Source organism: Macrotis lagotis, chromosome 7, assembly GCF_037893015.1.
Source record: "Macrotis lagotis isolate mMagLag1 chromosome 7, bilby.v1.9.chrom.fasta, whole genome shotgun sequence".
Lineage (NCBI taxonomy): Eukaryota > Metazoa > Chordata > Mammalia > Peramelemorphia > Peramelidae > Macrotis > Macrotis lagotis.
This window is the reverse complement of record NC_133664.1, coordinates 73,021,401-73,043,738: the sequence shown is the minus strand read 5'-3', so window position 1 is coordinate 73,043,738 and position 22,338 is coordinate 73,021,401. Positions and strand designations below refer to the sequence as shown.

Sequence of the window (22,338 nt, the reverse complement as noted above, 5' to 3'; positions counted from 1 at the left end):
AAATACCTTTGCATAATGCCTGCCTTTATTCTAGGTACTCTGTTAAACAAGTATTATCCCATTTTATTTCATTTAATTCTTACTACATCTCTGTGAAATAGATGCTGTTATTATCTCTATTTTTCAATTTTGGAAACTGAGCCAAACTGAGATTAAGTGATTTTACCAGGATAATGCAATTAATGAGTATGAGAGGTGAAATTTGAAGTCATATCATCTCTATACCAGATGCAGCACTTTATTCCCACCATCACATAGCTGACTTTTTTAGTGTTATTCATTTAATCTTGATTTTCATGTAGTGCTGACACTCCTCTGTGGAGGGTCATTTATTGATAAGGTAAAAAAATGCACTAATTTTATGTAATATAATGACAAGTTAAGCTTTGTATATAAATTATCTGCAAATGGTTGATTTTTTGCCAAGATATTATTTACTATTCCCTTCTCTCCAATGTAGTGCTGATTACAGGGAGAACATTAGTAACAACATTTCTCAGAATCAGAATGATTCTAGGACTTAAATGAATTGAACAATCTTTCTACATAACTATCATGGAAGCTGTGCAATTCATTTGGAATTTAATGGATGACCATTTGACTTTAGAATAGGTTTTTAATATTTTTTTAGGTAAAAAGATGCTGCAACTAAGAAATGTGTCCTAGGCAAGAGGCGAGAACTTCTTGTCCACATTCCTCTTGTTATTAAAGATTGGTGTATCTTGATATGGTTTTCAGACATTCTCCTATTGCTTACTGAATTGAGGTTTTTCTCTAGTTCAAACTGTGAATCATGGAATTCATGCTTTTAATTTAAGTGATATACCTCTAATATCTTTGTCTCTCCAGGATGAAGATGGAACAGAGGAGGACAATAGCCGTGTAGAACCAGTTGGACATGCTGATACTGGTTTGGAGAATACCACTAATCTTTCCTTGGAGTAAGTAGATAATGCCATTAGTTGTATAAAACATATCAAGCTTCATTAATATCAGTGTATGATAAGCAAAAAATATTGCATGGAATTTATTGTGTTTTTCAGGAGAAATAGGTGAATTATTTATTTTACTTTCTTTGTTCATAGAGTTTACACTATCAATGTGAATTGAATGTAGTGTAAGATGCATAAATATTCATATATATATATATATAGTGTTTAGATATACATAAGCATTATACCTTGACAAATATTTTTATTGATATTTAATAGTATTTGCTTTAAAGTTGTCATGCTAATATTTATTATAATCTAAACTGATTTGGTAGTATTGAGTTATAGTTTTCTCCTTTCCTTAACCCACCACTCCCCCCACCCAAGATCTGCTAAGTATAGAAGTATTTCAATATAGAAATAATAGGAGTGATTGGATGACCATGGTTATCAATGAAGGACCACATTACATTAGGTTGTGAACCCTGTTCATAATTTAATAATCACCTAATACAGTCAATTAAATTGGAGAGTGATTATATGAGGCATCATATATATATGCATTTCTTGCAATCAAAGAAAAGTTTCCCAGAAATTAAAATGGAAAATTAACAGTAAAATATAGCTATTCAAGATTGATTAAGACCTCGTGATTTAATCTTGCACAAAATTATGTTCACTTGGTTTTAGAAATTACAGGAATTTATAAAAAATAATAAAATATGTGTGTATTTGCATCTATATACATCTATGTGAGAAAAAAAGAGAGGGTGTGTAGATTCCCTTTTTATTAAATGAACAATTTATACCACAACTTTTCAAATTAATTATTCTGTTCAGTGTAGAAAGCAGATTTTGTGTTTGTATTTCAATCTTCATTATTGGAGCATAAATTTAATAATTTACATGTATATCTCCTGTTTAGAGTATAAATATTCCAATCCATACTTATTACATACTTCAATATATTATTTTAATGCTCTTACAAAATTAGTTTGCAATTTGTATATTGCAAATATGACTTTATTTTAAATATTTAGAAACATAGATATCAAAAAGAAAAGAATTTTTATTTTATAGCCAAATACATATAAATTATATGATCATTACAAAATACATGGGAATCATCCATTAGAAAAAATCACTATCTAGTTCTATCTAGTTCACTTCTATTTGTTCGTAATAAGAAAAGTCTTTCCTATTTTTGAAACTGAAATATGTTTCCCTGTAACTTCCAGCATTTGATCTGAGTTCTCTCTTGGGGAATCAAACAGATAAAGGTCCAATTTCAAATCTATCTAATTGACTTCAGTGATCTCTGATTTCATGGGCATAGGCACTGTATCCACCAGTGCAGATTGGGATACTTCTGTAGGTTAGCATATATATTTGTTCAAGTTGCTGTAGTCAAAAATTCTTCAAAACAGCCATTTGGTATTTAAAGCTATTAATCTTTTCACTTCCAAGTTATGCCTTTTTCAGTCTAAAACCCACAAGTTCCTCACGTGATATGATTTTGAGTTCTATTAGCACCTTACTACCTGGACAATATATTTCACATTACTGATCAGAGCATTAGAATAGTTTGACACTCCCCTTCCTTTTTGTTTGCTTTAATTCTATAAATACAAATAAATGTCACATTAGTTTTTATTAAATGACCATTTTAACTTGCCCAAAATATTTTGATAAACTGTAAATTGTTGTATTCCATTTCATTGTTTATTTTAAAAATATTATCACTTAGGATAACAGTAATTTTAAAAAACCAAACACACCCTAAATAGCCTTTGGGAGAAAAGATATAAAGAATTTGGGGAGACAAATGCAAGCATTGACTTCAAAAAAGAGAATGTAGGAATGATTTAATAATCATTACAGAGAAGTCACCCCCCCCCCCCCCAAGGAATTAAAGCATACAATGAATCTTATATACTAATAACATATTAGTAAGGCTAATAGCTTAAATGACTTAAATACTACCATTATCAAAACAGCCACAGCTAGAAATTGAATTGACCTTCAATATGAATAATTTTCTCATTTTATGTTAAACACTGAGGCCTGTAGTGGTTGTGATTTGCCTAAAGACTGATAATAAATAATAATAAACTCTGGATGGCTACTCAATTCAAAGTTAAAGCCTAATTTTACTGTGTAACCTATCAACATTTATGTATTGCTGTTATTGTGATGGTAAAATTTTGACAAATTTGAGACACTGGAGTGTAATTTCACCTGCAAGGGTACTTAGGGGGACTTTATGAATAAATGAGGATCTCAATTTCCCCATGAAGTAATTGAGGTCTTAATAGAGTTAAGAGGTTAGCGGAAAAGGGTAAAGATTCATTCCCAGTGTGGGGTTGGTGTGAGCCAAAGTGAAAAGGAATAATAGTATAAGAAATGACTAGCCAGGTAAAGTGATATGAAATTACATTCACCTCAGAAATAAAGCAGTTTCTTTTTCTAATATTTTCTATTCTAAAATATCTTCTGTTTGTTATGAAGGAGTAGAAAGTAAAAAAGAAAGTAAAAAAAATACTTAAATGTTCAGAAGAAGAAATAAAAAGGAAGGATAATAATAGTATTAGAGAAGTATAAGGGAATAATAGTTCTTGGTATGATCACAATAATATAAGATTGGAATAATTAAACTGGAATATGGTGGAGTATATATAGAAGGAAGAGGTGTTGTAATAGAAAGAGATCACCAAGAAAAAAGGACATTATGACAGTAGAGGGCATGTTAAAGAACCTTGAGGGGTATCCACCCTTAAGGATTCTGGGTAACAGAAGAAATCAGAAAAATCTCTATATATTTTCAACTATTAAAATTTGTCTAACTAGTGGCAGCAGTGTTTCATTGGTAGGAATCCTAGAATCCAATTCCAATTTATAAGGTTTATGTCCACAGACAAATCACTCAATCTTTTTGAGGTTTTTAATCCATAAATGGGTACAATAAAAATTTTATGGACTACTTCATAAGTTCATTTAAGAAAAAGCATTTATAAAGTTTAAAGCATTTTATAAATATTACTGCTACTACTTTATAAATGGGAGGTACAATGGAATAATGGATAGTTAGCTGCAACTTTAGTGGGAGGTAGATGCAGTTCTTACCTTTTGCCAAACTGGCTGTGTATGTCTGCAGGCAAATCACTTCACATCTCAGTCTTCCAGACAACTCCCTTAAGCGAAAACCTGCTAAAGAAGCTGCCACACTGCATTAATAAAGAGAGTTAAACCTATATAAATGAAATCACAGGTCTTATTCCTATCCCCATCTCTCCTTAAATTCTGAATTCATAAAGAATCCCTGTCAAGAATTAAAATCAAATCTTCTGATGCTTATTTCTTTAATAATTTTTTTTTTGAAAAGCTACTTTAGAATAGAATATGAGATACCTTGTATGGTAAATGTCTTTATAAAAATATATATCTGTTATATTATTTTTTGTGGAAAAATTAATATTTATACTTAGGGCAATTTGATAGATCATGCCTTCAAAATTTCAAACACTCTTTAAAATGGCCAAAACAGCCACAAGGGAAGGTTAGTTGGGATGAAGTAAGTTATTGGTTCAGGATAGAGCAACTTTTTTCATTATTCCTGGACAGGATGAAATCCATCAAAAATATTAGTTTGGCATTATTTAATGTAGTTATTTCTGCTGATTGCTCTTCTTTCATGCCATCAGACTAATATTCAGGTATGTAGTGTTTACTGTTGCATTCATCACCATTGCTCCACGTTCTGGAATATTGATGTTGTGTGTTTGGTGGGTATCTTTGTTGTGTTGTGGTTTGCCTTTTTTTTTCTTTTTTTCCTTCTTTTGGTTTTGTGTTTTTTTTTTTTTTTGTTGTTGTTTTTTTGGTTTGTTTACAGTACATGTTCATGTTCCCTCATTCATCATTGTCTCACAGTGATATGGTAAAGCTCGTAGAAGTCTCCAACGATGGAGGGCCTCTGGGAATCCATGTAGTGCCTTTCAGTGCTCGAGGCGGAAGGTAATGTATTGTGTAGGATTTTAATTGAATCATAATATGAAGTGTTTTATCTTAGTTTATGCTGAAATGTATGGTATTGGTTTAGCATGTTCTTAATGTATAAACCATGTCAATTTTGTGGCCACTGTTGATTCATTCTTATACATGTATCATAATTAGAGAATGCCTTTGGGTAGATACACAAACTCATCGTGCCTTTCATTCAAATTATCCTAATGAATTGATTGTTCATTGCAATTTACACAAACATTCTGCATGGCGGATGGAATATTTTCTGCTAAATTGACAGTAGGTGTGAAAATCAGAACCACAACTGAACTAGCAAAGAGAAATAAAGAAGTTAGACAATTACTTAGATGAATTCAGCTAATCAAAACCAGTTACCCACAAACGTTACTTAAAATCCTTTAAAAATGTTTTTTGGTTAATTATATTAGTTCTCTACTCTTTTTTCCCACTGCAATTGATTTTAGGAATCAAAATAAAGTCAACTGTGTTACTAATGTTCTTAACATAGCATGGAAGGCACTCTATGATTTTCCCTCACTTTCAGTCTCACATTTTTATACAATCGAGATTGATCGATAAAAAGTAAGTTCATGGAAATGGCAAATATTAAGCACTCAGTGAATATTTATTGTCATTGTTTTTGAAACATTTTGAATTGTCTTGCTTTTCCTAGAATTTTTCATGGACACAAGCTCGAGTTTAAATTTTTTTAAAAAAAATCATACAATACTATTGATGAAAGTTCTTTACTAGGTAGATGCATGATGATGTTTAAACCTAATACGTCCCTTCCCTCTAGAATTTTGGACATGTTTTGACTGATTTAAATTTAGTATATTCTCCCTTTGCCCACTCTGACTCCCAAGAGAAAGAAAATAGATGATTCTTACAAATAAATATATATGGTACAGCTTATTGAGTTTTGAACATAGAGTTATCAAGAGGAATTCTAATTCTGCTTCAAGATATTTACTAGGTAAAGGAACCTGGACAAGTCACTTATTTTCTTCTAGCCTCAGTTCCCTCATCTTGAAATGAGGTTAAAAATAACACTTATCTTTGAAGATTGTTATGAAGATAATGTGAATTAATGAATAAAACACTTTAGAAACCTTAAATTACTAGGCAAATGTTAGCTGTTATTAGATATTATATATAAAAATAGTTTTATCACATTTTATATAAAAAGATTCCTTAATTTCTTTTTCCTTTTTCCCCAGATGAAAAATAATATTGCATTAAGTGCTTCTGAGTCATAAGAAATATAGCTCTATCTATTTTGGGGCAAGGAAAATGAAAATAGTATCAGAGGTTTTATAGAAGAGAGCTGAACCATCAAAGACCAATTTTCATAATATTCACATAATTAATACTCATTTTTATTTCCTAATTACTTTAAATAATTTAGAATTATTTCTGAATAGTTTCCATGGTCTCCAGAAGTAATATATTCAACATGGTAAATATAAGTTTTAGTCCTCTGGTAAATAGAATTCATTAAATAATTTTGTTATGGTTTTACCCAGGGTTGGGTTGCCTGTTCCTGAATTCTCTAGCTTAGATAATTGATAGCAATATTATGTTTTTATAAATATGGAGAATAGAGAAGGTAATATTGTCCTATAATATTTACAGTATAGTAATAATAGTTGTGATATTTTTTCATAATTAGCTGAGAAAGTTATCCTTGGAAGTAATTTGAATTAATCAAGAGCAGAGTCATTCAAGAAATTGTTTTTTTTTGTTTTTAATATTGAAGAATATAGATTATTCTCTTGATATTATTTGCTAAGAGATTAATTGCTTGAGAGACTAATATGTTAAATTTGGGCCAGATTTATGTTTAGTTGCTATTGTCTATATTTCCTGTAATATTTTCTATTCATTTTATGGACAGAAAAAATATTAATGCAGATGGTTGGGGAAGGGAAAAACTCCTTGTCTAATCCTCATTTGACCATGCCAACTAGTAAAATAAGTTATTGCTAATCTTAAAAATCCCATCTAAATTAAGTATTTGCCAGACCCAAATAGGGATTTTACAGTGGAAACAACATTGTCTTTTTGGGTTGTCAGTATCATTATTTTTAATTTCAAGTATCATTTGACTGGGCTATAAAATGAGATAATTTAAATTTTATATCACCCATTTAAATTACCATGTCTCACATTTAGAATCAGAAAATATAAGAATTTTTTAAAAATCTTTTTTCTTGACATTTTTAGATTTCTCATTAAAAATGTACAATATTCATTACTTATTACTTTATAGTAATATCATGCTTGTTTTTCATGCTTTATAGCAATATCATGCTTATTTTTCAAAGGATTCATTCCTATTCTTATGGATATTATTATTCTTAAGGAAAGAAGTTAAAAACATAGCTCTAAGTCACTGTGACTATAATAAGAGCATCATTGTATTTTACAAAATCATTGTTGGATACTCTATGGGAAAAAAATAAGGTAATTCCAAAAGAAAGAGATAAGCAGAGCTTTCCTATCATGTGTCATCATTCTTTTTTGATTAAAAGGAATGAGGCCACAAATATCTAATATCTTTGGCCTAACACAATTGCCTTTGGTAGACCTTATCAATCAGCCCATCATTGATAGCTAGTAGCCATGGGATGACACATACTTTCTTTTATTTGTCTCTTTTCCCAATCTGGCTTTCATTTAATCTGTATTTTTTCTTTAAACCTTCATTTGTAACAACAACAATAACAAAAAGCAATTCAACCAACTGAGCACCCATATTTTACAGAATATGTAGCATTCAGCACCCATAGTAACCTGTTTCTTATCATTGTGTGTGTGTGTGTGTGTGTGTGTGTGTGTGTGTGTGTGTGTGTTATAGGGAGTGGGGAATGAAGGGGGCCCAAGATATATGGATCAGATTGGTCTTTTCCTTGGATCTATGTTTGACTCTCTTTTACTGTTATTCTTATTTATATTATTATTGTTACTTTGTACCTTGTTCTTATTCATGCTAATATTTCCATTTTTTCTTTAAATTCCTCATTCATTATTTTTTATGATATAGTAGTTTTCCATTATGTTCATTCTCCTACCCCTTCCTAGTAAAAGTGAGTCTATGTTGACTTTTACTTAGAGACATTCTGCCTCAAATGTTAGTCTTTGATCTCCCTTCAAAGTTGTCTTATCAAATGGTGAGTTGCAAGCCTTACCTATTAACTTTCTGACTTTTGATGGTAATGTTCCATATAAAACAAACATGTATCTTTTGCCATCTATAGATTTCTAAAATAACCAGGTAATCATAATTATAACATTCTTTTAGCATCTTTTTTTTTAAATGAAGTGTCAAATTTGAACTGACTATTTAAATTTAACAGTGCTACAAAGGTGTTCTTAATAGCAATTAATAAATACTAACTATATTTTATTAAAGCCTCCAAAGAAGACCAAGAGAGAAACATTAGCAATAAAAACTGAAGGTTTTCAAAACAGTCAATATATAGATAATTCTTTATCTTTGTATAACATTTCAAAACGTCACTGAAGGCAGGCCTCTGGTCAAAGGAGACAGCTTTCTTAAAAGTCTAGTACCCAAATATATGCAAAATTCTGATTGTGATAAACAAACCATGTGATAAACAAACAATCTCCTCCACCTTGTGGCCCTGCAAGATAAATGTATTTGAGAGTTAAGACATTCAGACAATTCTCACATGACCCTTTCAGCAAAAGCTGGTAATTGTTAGTTTCTATGATTGTATCACCTTGTAATAAATGTAATCACATCACCTTTAATAACATATTTAATCTTGCTACCTTTCTTAGTTCAGATTAGAATGGTTTAAAAATTAATTTTGAAATTTTTCTCCAGGTTGAAGTTTGCTTTATTTATTCCCCACCCCTCTTGTCCTTTACTTTTTAAGTTAAGTTCACCTCTAAAATTTGAGACATCATAATGCACTCATCAACTTCTACTGAAAATTTCTTTCTCCTCCTCCTCCTCCCCCTTCCTCTCCCTGTCTTTCCCTTAGTCCTATCCTTCTCCTTGTCCTTCTACTCCATTTCCTTTTTTTCTTCTCCTTCTCCCTTCTTTTCTTTCTCCTGGAGCTATCTAACCACATCAGGAAGAAGGATTGAAATAATCACTTTCTTACAGGGTGTTTTACTTGATAGCACTAATCTCTCTTCTCACTATTATTCTTAACATTCTTTGGAAGATTTCTTTTACCTGAAATTTCTTCCATAGTTGTTCAACTATGTTTTTTAAAATGTTCAAAATAAATGCAGAAAGCTATTAAAATTTTTTCCTGTGTGTTCACACCTATTATGCTTGCTGATGTAGTGACAGACTTAAGGTGTATTGTAGATATGTTTGGATTGAATTGCATACCTGTGCTTTATAAAATTCCACAAATTTTCAGAAGCCTGTTATTTAAATGAAATGAATACATTGATGCCATCATTAAATATCAATAAACATGTGTTCTCTGTTCCTTCTCTGACGGCTTCCTATTTTTGCTGATGGCCATGTCATCAGCCTGCTTGCTTTGCTGGGTCCAACCAAACTGAAATGGCTCAAATCTTAGACTGTATGGTGGTGTTCAGAAAAACTTCTTGCCAGATTCCCTAAAGGGTGATGTAATTTGCCAACACTAGCTAATCTATCTATCTATGAATGTCTATGTTTCAACATTTTATATAAATAAGACTGCTTTATCTCTTATTAAATGACTTTGTTGTTTGCCTTTTTTTTTTTTTTTTTTTTTGGTTTCTCTTCTTTGTGAGCAATGATTTGTTTTGGAAAACCTTTGTTTTATCATTTCCTAGAATTTCCTTTAAGTATTACATTTCTCTAGTCTCTGTCATATATATGTAATAGTGGCTGTATTCATTCATGGTCAGATTTAGTGACTTGCCCAAGCTCCCTGTGTTAAGTGTTTTGTACTGTGGTTACTGAAAGCCATTCTGGCCTATTCAGAGTTCTGCTTTTAGACATTTGTGGTGTTTATACTCTGTCAGCTTTTATTAAGATAAATTATGATCATTTCCATACAGCTGGGTGGCAGTTGTGGTGAGTTTACATTATCAAAGCAAAACTCAGACTAACTCAGCCAATTTAGATGTCAATAAAACATTTGTTACTTATTTTCAGTTTTATCATTGGTTGTAATTTATACTTAGGATTGAAAATGTTAACATGTGTGACTGAGTTTGTTTTAATTAAGTGTATAATTAGGCTAATGAACCTTGTAAAAATGTAGTGGTGCAAGCCTTAATATAATCTAAGCAGTTAAATTTCTAATTATGCATCCAAAATAGTACAAAGATTCAGCATCTCAACTGTTTGCTTTTCTGTGGGATGATTTTGTGTGTGTGTGTGTGTGTGTGTGTGTGGAGAAAAACCCTTGTAAATTATAAAAAAGAAATTGAGGAAAATATAAGCATCCTAAAATGACTACATTAATATTTTTTATGATAATTCATGCTGAAGTGAAAATAACAAGGTCATGTAAGATATTTTGCCCTCATGTTATGTGTATGTATGCAGGTGTAAGGACTCTTTTAGGACTGTTTTAGCAAAGCTGGTAAAAACTCACATTCATTTAGCCATTTTAACCATTTTTTTAATGTTATTTTTTGCAAGGCAAATGGGGTTAAATAGCTTGCCCAAGGCCACACAGCTAGGTAATTATTAAGTGTCTGAGACCAGATTTGAACTCAGTTACTCCTGACTCCAGGGCCGGTGCTTTATCCACTGCGCCACCTAGCCACACTCCATTTTAACCATTTTCAAAATTCTTTTAATATCTAGATAGCTGCTTACAATGATCTTGTGATATAAGGTAACATGAATTAAAATTCCCATTTTCACATGAGGAAACTGATGCATTTAGCTGCTTAAACCCTTTATCTCTTGAGTCAGCTAGTATTTAGGGGTCAGATTTTGATTCCAGGTCATCTTGACTTCAAATCCTATTTTCTTATTATAGTGATGTCACCATGTAATTATGTACCAAAATTATTTTGTAATATGTACTTATCAGATAGATATTCTGCTAGATTTCTTCAGGTTTGATGGACCAATGGTCTCTTTTTCCCTTTCCTATCTCCACCTTCATGGTGTAGTTTTCACTAGCAAATGTAATTTATTAAATGCATACTATGTGCTCAGATACTTTGAATTTGCATAGTATCAGTGTGGCTCTTTGTACCAAGTAGATACTTAGGAAATATTTCATAAATTAGTCACTTTGATATTTTATATTAGAATTAAATAGACCATCTGTCTCTACATACAGCATCTTTCTATCTTTTATAAACCTTTTATGCTTTTTGCAGTCTTTTATATTCCTTTGCTTTTAACATTTTAGTAATTTGGATTTAGAATGCCTGTTATGCCAAGTCATACTTTTGCTGGGGTCATCAATAATTCAAGCAATAAGCATGTAGCAATTCTGATACTGGCCTAGGCCACTAGGAATAAAAAAAGTCAAAAAGGAACCTCCATGACCCCAAGGACCTTTTATCCTGACTGGAAAGATATCATGAATACCAGATATATAAAAGATATGCTTCAAATTATGTAATTGAAGAGGTTTTCCAAAGAAAGGGAATTATTTTTAACTTTATGTTTTTATTTTCATTGTTTTTCCTTTTGCTATACTAAGTATAGGAATTCCATGGACAGCAATAAGAAAAATTAAGAAAAAAATAAAAAATCTAGAACCTTTATTGAGGAAATGCTTTTTTGTATGCTTTTAGAAAACAGAACAAAGTAAGCACTGAACTTAAGAAGACTCTAAATTCCTGTTTACTAATTTTCTGAGGATGGACCAGTCATTAAAACTATGAGCCCTGATTTTCTTACCTCTAAATTTGGACTGATAATTTTTTTTTTGCCAGTCTTCACAGTTCTATTATGAGGATACAAATTCTTTGTAAACCATAAAGTGATATTTAAATATAAGCTATGATGAGTAGGAACTGACTTTTGAGATTATTTGGGAAATGATCAAACTCCTTTTATGAGTTTGGAATGGTATATTTTGTATATATATATTTGTCTCCCCTCAAACCACCAACTCCAAAAAAAAGATTAGTTCATGAACTTCATGTGTTGGGCAGAACATGCAAAATTCAGGTACATAAGATACCTCCTTGCATATCCAAAATTAGTGCTTATAATTTCCACTCATAGTCAGAAAATTTGACATAGGGAATGGGAGATGCTTATTTAAGATTTTTATTTTTATTTTTTTTTGCTATGTAATTTGATTTATCCTGTAAAACAAATTGGGGTTAGTTTCAAAGATTATAGTAATTTATTTTTAAAATCATTTAAATTTAAATTATCAGTCCAATTTTAGCAATAAGGAAATTGGGGTTCATAGTTTTTATGACTTACCCATGGTCAGAGAGCAGTGTTTTGGTTTGTTTTCCCATACACAAGCATACAAAAGCAGTTCCTTATTAATGGTACTAGCTTTCTGATGATTTCATTTCTTGTTGTTGTTGTCCATAGAGCTTCCAGATTTAATATCACAAAACGAAAAACGGGGTGGGGGGAACATAAACAGTAAAAATAATGAGTTTTTGAGAGACTGTGTCTATTGGTGTCTAAGGTATTTAGATATCAGTAGGCTTAAGATTCATTCATTCTGCCTAGTTACACTCTGCAAGTGGGAAGTGTCCCTTGGGGGTCAGTCTACCTCTAAAATTAGGTCAGTTTTGAGATCTCAGAGCAACCATGAGATGATGGCTTTAGACAATAAACAAAATGGATGTTGTGGATTGTGCTTAATGAGGGATAATGTGGGTTTGACTTGTAGTTTATTTCTATTATAATGTTTTTACCAGAGGTTAGGATTAATAGTATTCTAGACTTGACATGTGAGAGTTTATTGAGATTAGCCAAAAAAGATAAATTATCCATGAAGTGAAATATGTTTAGCTTAAAACTTTGCTTAATCATTTTTGAAGCGATGTCATTCAAAAATATGATCAGATTGATAAAAGTTTGATTGCACTGATAATTAAGCAATCACTTAATAAGTGGATTTATTGACTAAGTCTATTGTGATTGTAAACATTGAGTATCCCTCCAAAGGATTATTATGTTATTAGGTCATAAAAATGATTGTTCAATATTTAGTTGCTGTTTTACCTAAACAGTAAAAGGACTGCTAGGAAACGAATTTTCCAAAGTTAAACAAAATAATATTGTGATCACTGAGGATGCTTTAAAGTGCTCCTCTCATTAATGATTAATCTCAGCAGAAACTCCAAGATGATGATCATTGTTAATAGAGTGCTAAATGATTTCTATTATAAACACATTGTTTGCATTCCTCTATAATAATGTTATGGAAAATGAAAAATAAGATGATGCAGATTAAATGTTTTCAAGAAGCTTTTAAAGATTCCACCAGTGCTGAAATCCTTGTAATAAATGATTACTTATATATAAAATCTCATTTTGACTTTAAAGGAAAAAAATGTTTTAGTATTTGAGTACTGTGATCCAAATTTATCATTTCTTATTTGGTTTTTCTATTCTTCATTATCTTTAGAAACTCTTTTTTGGAGATAATTTCAACTTTCAAACTCCTACCTTCTTAGCAACTAAGTGACTCCCGTCCTTATCATTTCTCTCTGATAGAGAATTTGGTAGTTGGATATTGTGGAACTCTCAGATTCTCCATTTGAGCGGGGAGGAGCAGGGACACTCAAGCAATGACCTCATGCTTTTCCATTCAGTTGAAGAATTTCATCATTCCCCATACTTGCCACCTCTCCCCGCCAACACTTCTTTCCAACTTCATTTTAGTCACAGTCTTTTCCCCATTAGATTTATGAGCTCTTTGAGGACAGGGACTGTCTTTTGCCTTTCTTTGTATGCCCCCAGCAGTCATCGTAGTGCTTGGCTCATAGCAGGGCCTTGATAACTGTTTATTGAGTGACTAAACTTAATAGTAGGTTCTGGTGGGATGGCTCCCTGGATAAAGTTGGGGATCTGGAGTCAGGAATATTCATCTTCATGATTTCAAATCTGTCCTCACATATTTACTAGTCATGGGTAAGTAACTTGTTTATTACCATTTTCTCATCTATAAAATGAGTTGGAAAAGGAAATTGTAAAACACTTCAGCATTTTTGCCAAGATAGTCTTAAATGGGGTCACCAAATATCAAAAAAGACTGAAAATGACAATACCAAACTCAAGAATAGTTAAATATATGAGACTGTTGAAGCTGGTTATTTAGCTATTCAATTCTTATAAATGCATGCTATGTCTTAAGGAATTTGCAAGTTTAATAATCTCTATATTTTAGGGATTAGGGAACCTACAATTTGAACGATTCTATTCTAATTTTTCATTTTCACTTACATGTTTAGTAGTTGTGTAATTTCTCTGAAACTACCATTCAGTGTTTTGTGAATAACTATGTAGAAGTAACACCAGTATCTATTATGCTAACTTAATTTAGTTTTGTTTTTCAAGTTCTCCACTTTGTTTTTCATAGAATTATACTTAGATCTGAAGGTCACTTTCTTTGTTTAAGACTAAGACAACTTATTTTAATAAATGTTATGGGAATCTATTCCTTTTGGGAACTGGAGGTTGGGAGAGAAGACATTTATTTTTATTCTCCAAAAGTGAATCATTACTAAAAAAGTGGCTCAAAATTTGTGAATATTTTTTTCAGAATCATTTTTGCAGAATCACTGAATGGTTATTTAAGTTAACACTCACTTTTGTCTTTTTTCCATGAAATTTCCATCCATTTTCATCTTGGTTCTATTCATGAAAGATTCTAGCAATCTTACTGTTGTCAGCAAATTCACTGAAAATTATCTATAAAGCAATTTCTTAAAATGGTTATTTTATGAAGTCAATATAATCACAGAACATCTGCCCATTTGAAAATATTTTATCTATTATAATTTTCTTTTAATATATGACATGGATTAGCAATGTGATTCTTTGTGCTAGGCCCAGGTGTAGCAATGTGATTCTTAATAATCTTTTAATAGACTTAAAAATTTTGTCAAAATTTGGCCATGACTTTGTTAGTTATTGTAATATAAGTAGCCAACAAAATGAGAAATATCAAGGAATTTTGCTGAACCATCTTTGATATCACTTTCATGGACTAGGATCTCAATGTGGAATCCTTGTAATCGATGATGAGTTTATATGGATATGATCAATGAACGACACTGTTTGACTTAGCTAGATAAATAAAACATTTACTAAGTGTTTATTTTACTTCAGGAACTTCTCTAAATTTATTCCTTCATTCAGCTACCCTTTAGTGAATGTTTAATACTGTTCTTGGATGAGTAAAGGATAGACTCTATCCTTAAAGAGACTGAAATCTAAAAGGGAATTAAGCTTCTATTATACTTATAAATATTCAGCAAGATTGACCCTGAAAAGTGCCATGGAAAATTTAAACAAAGAGTTATGTGGCTGAATGGCAGAGAAGGGGTCACTAGAATCCACATTCATCAAAAAAAAACGATCTTTGAAGGCAAAAACATGCATTTAATATTATTCCATTTTAAGATATTTTCTCTCTTATTGAGTTCTAGAAAGTTCCAATAACTTTCGTATTGCATTGCCATGTTGCAGATATGAGTATTTAGACTGATTATCTGAAACATAATTTAAATGGGAAAGGCATCACCAGGATAAATATTTTCACAAATTATGAAAATAATGGTAAATCTATAAGCACTAAATTCCCATAGGAATGGATACTTCATTTTTAGTAAATATGGAACTAAATCATTGTACAAGTAGACAAAAATATATTAACCAAGTAAATAATACTCAGTTATAATTAGAAAAGTTGTCATTAAGAAACCTTCCATGTGTTCCAGCACTCCAAAATGTATTAGATGAAGGAGGAATTCAAAGAATTATACATTTGGAATTGGAAGGACACCAAGTCTAACTCCTGAGGCTGAGGGACATTAAGTACTTTCCCAGGTTCATATAGCAAGTTAGTTTTTAAGGCAGAATTTGAACTCAAGTATTCCTGATTCTATGCTAAATAGTCTTTCACTGTACTTGCTGCATACCACATACTTTTAATTCAGTTTCTTAGTATGTTCCAAATATACCTTTTAAATTTTAACCATTTTTTTCTGATGGGGCCTTGTTGAGGTGATTTGAGCAATGTTATTAGAGGCAAAGATCATTACACTTCCTCTCATCCATTGCCCTAAATTTCCTTAGTCAGCTTGATTCTGTCATATCTTCTAATGGAAATACAATTATTAGCCTAGTTCTCATTGTGAGAATTAAAGTGTTTTGAAATGCAGAAACAAAAGCATCTCCTGAATGTAAATGCTAATTCAGGAAATTATTTCCTCTCTATATCTCTGATTTCATCTCAGATTGGAAAACACAAAAGTTGATTAAACTATATATGTCTTTCAGCAATTCCTCTGTTAACTAGAGGCTGCTGAGGTCCAAGGTACCCGGTTATCTTTTTTTTCCCTCAGAGGCATCCCCATTCAGCAGGATACAAAACCAATTTACAGAAAAATCCTGCCAAAAGTTTTGACAAAAATATGCTTCTCACAAGTTACACACTGTGGCATTCACTGAGCCATCACACTAGCTATTTTTTTAAACAGTTGTCCATGTTAGACAAAATGTTATAGTCTGTTTCTAAAATTTGTTCCTCTGACAAGTCAGAAAGTGATTTCTTCACTTCTTAGCAAAGGGTTCTTTCTATTCATGATGGAGATTGCAAGTTCTTTTGGATATGCATTACCTATTTGAAGTAATGGTGTAGCAGTCCTGTTTGAAAAATCACTAGAAGTGGGTTAGTGTACACTCCATCTTCCATTAAAAGACTTTGTGAATTTCCTCGTGATTTTGAATTGATAAGAGTATATGAACCAAAAAGATATTGCACATGTAATCATTTACATTCTTAATGTTCCAGAACCCTGGGGTTATTAGTGAAACGACTGGAAAAAGGCGGTAAAGCTGAACAAGAAAACCTTTTTCATGAGAATGATTGCATTGTCAGAATTAATGATGGAGACCTTCGCAACAGCAGATTTGAACAGTAAGTATACCTGCTAAAAGATATTGCACACTTTCAAGCTTTAGATATCCTGAAGGACATTTATTTGAGACCTTTACACAAAATGTCTAAATATGGCTTTCTGATAGCAATGATCTTCCATTACCTCTCTCTAAAATTTTTGATTAATTAAACTTTATATAATTAGGGAAACTAAATGGCTTTAGTGTGGATAGAGTGCTGCAACAAGAATGAGGAATACCTGCATTCATAGCTAGTCTCAGATATTTATTAGCTGTGTTTCCTTGGCAAATCACTTAATGGCTGTTTTCTTTTTTCCAAGATAGAAGAAAATGCCAGACCATTCTAGTATCTTCTTTTCCTAGAAAACCCCATGGATGGTAGGGTCCCAGGATCATGAAGAGTCAAACACAATTGAGCAACAACAATAATTATTTGGTCATCACCCTTAGATTACATGTGGAATGTTCTTAAACTGAAAGGACTCATTTCTCAAATCCAACATGAACCCATTTCATTCTTTACTTCCCTCCTGCTTGCCTTTTAATCCACCATTTCTGCAGTTTTCACAATATCTGTTACTTAAACAGTTTCCATGTTGTTTTTCAAAGATTATTCTTTTTTTTTTTTTTGGGTGGGGTTTGCAAGGCAAATGGGGTTAAGTGGCTTGCCAAAGGCCACACAGCTAGGTAATTATTAAGTGTCTGAGACTGGATTTGAACCCAGGTACTCCTGACTCCAGGGCCAGTGCTTTATCCACTGTGCCACCTAGCCACCCCTAAAAATTATTCTTAAGAAAAGAAAAACTCCTGTGCATCCTAATATGAAAGAACTTCTTTGTGAACTGCAGGTTTTTCTGCTTTGGTGCAAGCCAGTATAGAAAAGCTCTAAGTCTAAATTCCAAGGGATCTCTGCTATAATTTTCCATGTAATGTCTTAAAGAGAAAGCAATATTTCCTCATATTCAATGTTTTTCAGGGTGGAGCATAGAGCTTAGGTAAGTATTAGACACTTCTCTTTGAGGAATTAGAATGAAATTCTATAATTTGCTTAAATATAACCATACTATGTAATGAGAATGGAACCTATTGTTTTTTAATGTTTTAAATGATATGACATATAATGGTGGCCTTGGATGTGCACATAAAACAATAAGGAATGGGTATACTCATAGATTTTTTGGTGACTTTTCCCATGCATTTGCAGCATATAATAGTAAGTCAACTGCTAGTTACCATTTAAATTTTTAAATAAATTGGTATGAAATTTTATTCCTTGGAATACTTACAAATTTACTGTTAAATATTCAAAAATTGTTTTGGAAAATATGGATAATGATATTTAATTCCTTTGAAGATGATATTTAACTTCATTGGAGATTTAGTGATGTACATAAAGCTGCTAATTAACATGGCCCAAAACCAAGAGATAGAGTGTTCAGCTATTTGTGTAATAGTTAATTTTATTCTTTATTTCTTCCCAGGAGTGGCATGTTGATTTATATCTGGTGTAGCATCTTTAAGTTTATTGATCAATAAGTTATTGATATTTTAGTTTTCATTTTAATTTCGGCACTATCTGTCAGTTCTTGTTGCTTAATTAGTCTACTTAATTATGCTCATAATGCTCCTAGTCTGCCAGTCTTAATTTGCTAATTTTCATTCATTCCGAAACCCAGAGCACAGCATATGTTTCGCCAAGCCATGCGTACACCCATCATTTGGTTCCATGTGGTCCCTGCGGCAAAGAAAGAACAGTATGAACAACTATCTCAAAGTGAGAAGAACAATTACTATTCTAACCGCTTCAACCCTGAAACACACTATATGGATAACAAGAGTGTTAATAGTGCAGGGCTTCCTACGCTCCAAAGAATATCCAGACTGAATCATCAGACTGACCAAACAGACTCTTACTCACAACTACCTCATAGTGCCAACATAGCAGGAAAACTGCCATCAACTGTGTCTCCCTCACAGCAAAATGTCATTAGTCCAACCCCAAGCAGCGGTTATAACACTAAAAAAATAGGAAAGAGACTTAATATTCAGCTTAAGAAAGGTAAGTCTCATTCAGTTTTTATTATGTTCAGTATTTATTTAAAAAAAATTTTCCCCATTGTGAGCCTTCTTCAGACCATTGAACTCAAAATGCATATGAGTTGTTTAAAAATCATGAAACACATAAATATCAGCATTTAGTTTCATATTGCTTTGTTTTCATATTTGATGTTTTTATACCTTATTTTTGATAGTAATTTTATGGGGTTATTTTTCCTGATAATTGTGAGGGAAAAAATAAAACTTGAAGATCACAGTGGATTAAAAGAAAAACTTTTAAAATATGCTTTAAACAAATGGAGAAAAGGAAATTGAATCATAATAGCTAATTTGGTAGAAAGCTGAATTCAGAGAGAGAGAGGAAAGATGAGTTCATTTTTTGGACATAGTGTATTTGAGATGCTTATGTGATTTCCAGTTTGAGATGTTCAGAAAGGAATTGGAGCACCATAACTCAGGAGAAAGTTTTTGGCTGGATATATGGATTTGGGAATCATCTTACCAGACATGTTATTTGAGTCTGTAGGGGTTGATCAGATCACTATGTGAGATAGTATTATGTCAGAAGACAATAAGGTCAAAGAGATGGTCTGCAGGACACCTGTGTTTAATGGTGGTTGCTGCATCTGGGTGCTGATAAATCATAAATTTGTCAGACTATTCAGGGAGGTTTTGTGAATTCTTCAAGCTCCACTTCCATGGATGGAAGTTAAGGAAGCAGATAGTTAAGTTATCCTTGGTAACAAGGGAGCAATGGATTTGAGAGTGGAGAATAATTGGATAATTATTGTGATAAGGAAGAAATGAAAGTGTAGGGGAGACAGATCAAGAAAGAATGGTAGTAGGAATAATGGTCATGGTAAGAATAAAATAGGGCAGAAACTCAGTGTAGTGAAAGATAAAATGAGAAAATGTCAGGGGTTGAATATAATAGACACGTAACTCTTCTGAATGAGAGTGATATAACATCTCTGTGTATGACTAGGGGTGAATTGGTTTCTACATTATACTGTCAGTGGGTTAAATTGAAGAACTCTAAGAAGAGGGTATTTGAGGGGGGTATCAACATTTACATGGGAATTCCCTACTATGAAAGAATTTTGATGGGAAGATGATTAATCAGAGAGGACCTGAGAATGTTCTGGATAAGTTGACCACTAGGATCTGAATCAGGTGAGAACTGGAGTACATGAACTTCAGTCATGGAGGTGTTTTGAAGTTATGATAGTATCAAACTGAGTCATCACCCTTTTGATGCTAGTTATATATCAATAACATCTTAAACTCAGTTTTGGATGCAATGCTTATTTATAACTGATTAAGCTGATCAGTTCAAACAATTGATTTGTTATTTCACCATACTAAATTACTTCTTGAATACATCTCCATAGTTTTATTATTATAATTGACAATAGACAAATTCAAGTGAATTATATGTTAGAAAAGATGGTGCTCAAGAATGATTTGTGGAATAAAGTATGTCCCAATCCAAAAACAAATGAAAATTTGTGGTTTGGATATATCAAACTTTTTATAGTTTATTTCGAATATGATAAAACATTGTTTTCTGTTTATTTCTTTTTGTCAGTATCTTTGAGTCATATAATTTTTTACTTGGTAAGGTAACCTGTCTTATTTTGTAAACTAAGAAAACTGATGCCCAAAGCAAAAGTCTGGCATCAGAATTAGATTAGACCTCAAATTTCCTGACTCTACCAATGCTTTATTTTCTACTTTGAGTGGAGAGTTGGAGAAGCTTGGAATATAAAGTATTTATCTCCTTTCTAAAACTGTGATAGCACTAAGTGAACTTCCCATGAACATCACATTGCTTGTTTCTGGTTTCTGAATTTTCAGCTCTATAAACCTCCCTGACAAAAGTGAGAGTTGACAGCTTGTCTGCAGTGGATATTCCTCCAACAAGACTTAAGGGCATCAGCATAAATCTGATTGTGGTTCTTTCAGTTATGTTTTATGCTCACTGAATGACATTCCTCATTTAGAAAGAATATAATAAAATAACTTAATAAAATATCCATAGAAAATTGACCAAAAATATGCCTGGGGCTCCTCAGGGTGACAAATTTTTCAATTTTATATCTGACTTTCACTGGACCTATTCATGTAAATGTTAGCAGTTTACTATATATCACTAGTCTTTTATATAACTCCAAATTAGTTAATTTAGAAAATTATCAGTTTTCACATAATTTTTAATAAGTAAATCTGAAAAATTCCAGCATAGTAGTTTAAATTTTGATAATTATTTGAAAATGTACTTGTCATCAATTTTTTTCAAATTTAGAAATTAGTCATTTCTAATAAAATATTTATTTCATAAAAGCATTAAAGAGTAGGAAATGAAGTTTAATACTTAATTTTTTTCAACAGAAGAAAGAAATATCAGCTTCCTTTTTTTTGCTTTTTGCTTTTAGATTTGTTAATATCAACATACACAGTGGAGACCTATCTCCTTAATGCTATTTTCATTTGATTACTGGGGCATCATCCATGTGGAGCAATAAATGAAGCAAAACATTTAAGCATACCCCCAAGTAGCATATTATCAGTATGAATAGAATGGGGATTTTGATTGTCTTTGATTATCGTTAATGAAGTATGCCATAAGAAAAGAAGCTTTATGGAACCCTAACAAATACAATTTGGGTAGCAGGCAATGGTCATTAGGTTAAAATTTCTTTGTAGGTTTCATTAAAGCATAATGTGTCCAAGACTTCAAATACCAACTATGTCCTAAATAATAGTAATTTATTACAAGGGTATTATCTTTTTTTATCTGATAAAGAGTGAGACACTCTTCATTGAAAGTGATTCTTTGACATATTTTTGGAACTCTGACATCCAGAATGACAGAACTAGGATAACCCAGAAGTCTTTGCTTCTATAATTATGATTTCTTAATATTTATTGCCATTTTGGCATTTTCAAATACTCTGATCTTTCACAGGAATTAGCTTTTTAATAAAGTCAGGGGAGAAGGTCAGTAATATGTTTCAGTCAGTACAGAATGTTTTGTTGGCTTTTCTAAATGAAAATTGATATCTATTTATCTTTCTTTAAAAGGTCACTGCCTGAACTTTTACCATACAGATTTAGGGGTTATTGCTGATATTTTAATAATATTGAGGTTCACACAATAGTATTTATGGTTCATAAAAATTAAGATCGCAAAGTGAGAAGAGTGTAGATTCCCCATCCCCTTATTAAAGTAATATTGTAAGTCATTAGGGTCCCATTAAAACAGACATGTGGGAA

The 22,338-nt window shown here is 31.8% G+C and overlaps 1 protein-coding gene across 23 annotated transcripts in view; it reads left to right on the top strand.

The window, feature by feature from the left end:
- Positions 1 to 22,338, top strand: part of PARD3 (par-3 family cell polarity regulator) — a 710,070-nt gene that overhangs the window by 388,752 nt on the left and 298,980 nt on the right. For all 23 annotated transcript variants that reach the window (XM_074193157.1, XM_074193160.1, XM_074193150.1 and 20 more), the window contains 4 exons: positions 850 to 941; positions 4,860 to 4,943; positions 16,898 to 17,023; positions 18,681 to 19,063. In XM_074193157.1, coding sequence (XP_074049258.1) covers positions 850 to 941; positions 4,860 to 4,943; positions 16,898 to 17,023; positions 18,681 to 19,063 — 685 coding nt within the window. The remainder of the gene's footprint in view (positions 1 to 849; positions 942 to 4,859; positions 4,944 to 16,897; positions 17,024 to 18,680; positions 19,064 to 22,338) is intronic.